This window comes from Capra hircus, unplaced genomic scaffold (assembly GCF_001704415.2).
Source record: "Capra hircus breed San Clemente unplaced genomic scaffold, ASM170441v1, whole genome shotgun sequence".
Taxonomy (NCBI): domain Eukaryota; kingdom Metazoa; phylum Chordata; class Mammalia; order Artiodactyla; family Bovidae; genus Capra; species Capra hircus.
Genome location: NW_017190382.1, coordinates 1 through 2,500, shown reverse-complemented (window position 1 = coordinate 2,500; position 2,500 = coordinate 1). Strand labels below are relative to the sequence as shown.

Genomic DNA, 2,500 nt, shown 5'->3' with positions numbered 1-2,500 from the left:
CACGAGCCGGCTGCCACGGGACGGACGGGGCGCGGGACGGCGGAGAGCTGGACGCGGGGGAGAGGGTCGGGGCACGCGCGGGCGCCGAAGCCCGAACGGGCGACGGACGCACCGCGCGGCCCCTATCTCCCCCGGCCCCCGCCACCGCCCCCGCCCTCGCGGCGGGAGCTCCGGGGCGCGAACCGCGGCACGGCCGCAGCCCGGGGGGAGAGCGCGCAGCGGCGGGCAGACGCCGCGGCGTCCCGCGGGTCGCCGCCGAGGCACGCGTCCCCGGGGCGCGGACGCGCACGCGGACCCGGCCTCGGGCGCGAACCGCCCGCCCGACGGGGCGAGAGCCGCGGGGGGGCGTGGCCGGGAAGCGGGCACGGGCCGCGGACGCACGGCGGCCGGGGGAGGCACCGCGGGCGTGGGGGAGAGGGGGGGCGCCGGCCGGGCGGACCGGAAGACGCGACCCCCACCCCCGCCACCCACCGCGGGCCCCGCCACCCCGTGGCGCGAGACCGTCCCCGACCCCCGACCCCCCCCCCCGACGGCGGCAACACCCAGAGGCCCGCTTGCGGCGCCGAGGGAGGCGCTCCCGGGGGGGGGGGGAGACCGACCCCAGAAGGCCCCGGCGGGCCAGGGCCTCGGCGCCGCAGCTCGCGCGTCCCCTTCTCCCTTCTCGCGGGCGGCAATCTCCCCCGCGGCCACAGAGCCTTCGGGGGGACGCCGTGTCTGCACTTAGGGGGACGGAGGGCCCGGCGGGCCCTGCGAGGACAGCCCCCAGCCGCGCACCCCGGAGGGGCGATTGATCGGCAAGCGACGCTCAGACAGGCGTAGCCCGGGAGGAACCCGGGGCCGCAAGTGCGTTCGAAGTGTCGATGATCAATGTGTCCTGCAATTCACATTAATTCTCGCAGCTAGCTGCGTTCTTCATCGACGCACGAGCCGAGTGATCCACCGCTAAGAGTCGTACGAGCTGCGTCGGAGCGTTTCGCTTCGGCGGGGAGACCCGCCGCTGGCACGGCACACGTCCCGCCGCCGCCGGCTCCCTCCCCGGAGGCGGGAGCTCGTCGGCGGGGGTTGCCTCCGGCCGGCCGAGTCAGACGGAAAGCCAGCACACCGGAGGGGCCGGGAGAGGTTTCACACGACGGGGCACCCGGCGCCCACGCGCCAGGGTGGGTGCGGGCACCCCCACAGGCGCCCGGGGGTTCCCAGCCCTCCCCGGGACGCGGGAGGGGCGCGCGCACGCGCCGCACACGGCCACGGCCCACGCGACGACCGCCGGGTAGCCCCCTCCCGACGGCCGCGGCGCCGTGACCGCGGCGCGCCACGCCGCGCGCCGACCCCGGCCCCTCGGGGGACCGCGGAGTCCGGGGAGACGGGAGGGGCCTCCCGACTCCCCGCGGGCCCGACCGCCCCGACCCCAAGGGCGGACGGGCGACCCCCCCCAGGGGTCTTTAAACCTCCCGCGCCGGGACGCGCTAGGGTACCTGGGAAGGGGGAGGCGGGGCGAGGGGCACGGCGCGCCCCCGCCCCGACGCGGACCACCGACCGCCGCGTCCCCGCCCCGCCCCGGCGCGCGCGCGCGCGGGCCTCGGCGCTGCCGGCCCGTGACACACTGGGGGCCCCCGCCGCGCGCCGGTCGACCGCCGCCCGGAGGGCCCCGCCGGGCGCCGGACAGCCGGCCCCACCCGTCCCCCCGGGACGGGGCAGAGCCCTTTCCCCACCGCCGCGCCCTCACACGCCGTCCCGTACGGGCCCGGCTCCCGGACCTCCCCCGGCCTCTCTCCCCCAACACCGGGGGTGGGGGGGGCCCCCTGCCCGCGCCCGCGCTCCCGGGCACCCTTCCCCAACCACCACCACCCGAGGGCAGAGGGCAGGGGGCAGGGCTCCGACGGAAGCTTGGCGCCCAGCGGGCGGGGGGGGCGTCGAGAGGGCGGGAGAACCCGGACGGAGACACACACCCGATGGGGTGGGGGGGTGGGGGGCGGGGGCGGGACAGGGCCCCGAGAGGCAGGGGCAGGGGCTCCGACGGGAAGCTTGGCGCCCCAGCGGGCGGGGGGGGGCGTCGAGAGGGCGGGAGAACCCGACGAGACACACGAGCCGCCGGGAGCGTGGGGGGTGGGGGGGGGCCGGGCGGGACAGGGCCCGAGGCCCGGAGGGGCGCGGGAGGCGCCGGCGACGCCGCGCGCGCCCAGAGCGGCGGGACGACCGACGACGACCGGCCGAGGCAGACCGGCCCAGGGCCGGCGGCGCGGAGGCGACGGGCGGGCGGAGCGGCCCCGCGACGGGGAAGCCGCCGCCCGTCCCGCCGCACAGCCCGCGAGACGCGACCGGAGGACCCGCGCCGCGCGGGGTCGCGCGGCCGGGGAGAGGCGGTCGTGGCCGGCGCACGGCGGGTGGGGTGGGGGGAGGCGCACGGGCAGCCCCCCCCGAACCCTCGGGCCCACCTCCAGGACGTGGCGGGAGGGCGGCGGGGAGAGGGACACACGCCGGAGGCGGCGACGCCGCGCCGCCG

General features: G+C 80.7%; 1 protein-coding gene across 1 annotated transcript in view; it reads left to right on the top strand.

Annotated features, from left to right (window-relative positions):
* Positions 1–2,377, top strand: part of LOC108634845 (basic proline-rich protein-like) — a gene marked incomplete at its 3' end in the record, with an annotated part of 3,331 nt that extends 954 nt beyond the window's left edge. Inside the window, exons 3-6 of the mRNA XM_018045203.1 lie at positions 1–607; positions 725–854; positions 948–1,733; positions 2,128–2,377. The exon at positions 1–607 is cut by the window's left edge and continues 287 nt beyond it. Of these exons, the coding sequence (XP_017900692.1) occupies positions 1–607; positions 725–854; positions 948–1,733; positions 2,128–2,377 (1,773 nt within the window). The remainder of the gene's footprint in view (positions 608–724; positions 855–947; positions 1,734–2,127) is intronic.
* Between the last annotated feature and the right edge of the window lie 123 nt (positions 2,378–2,500).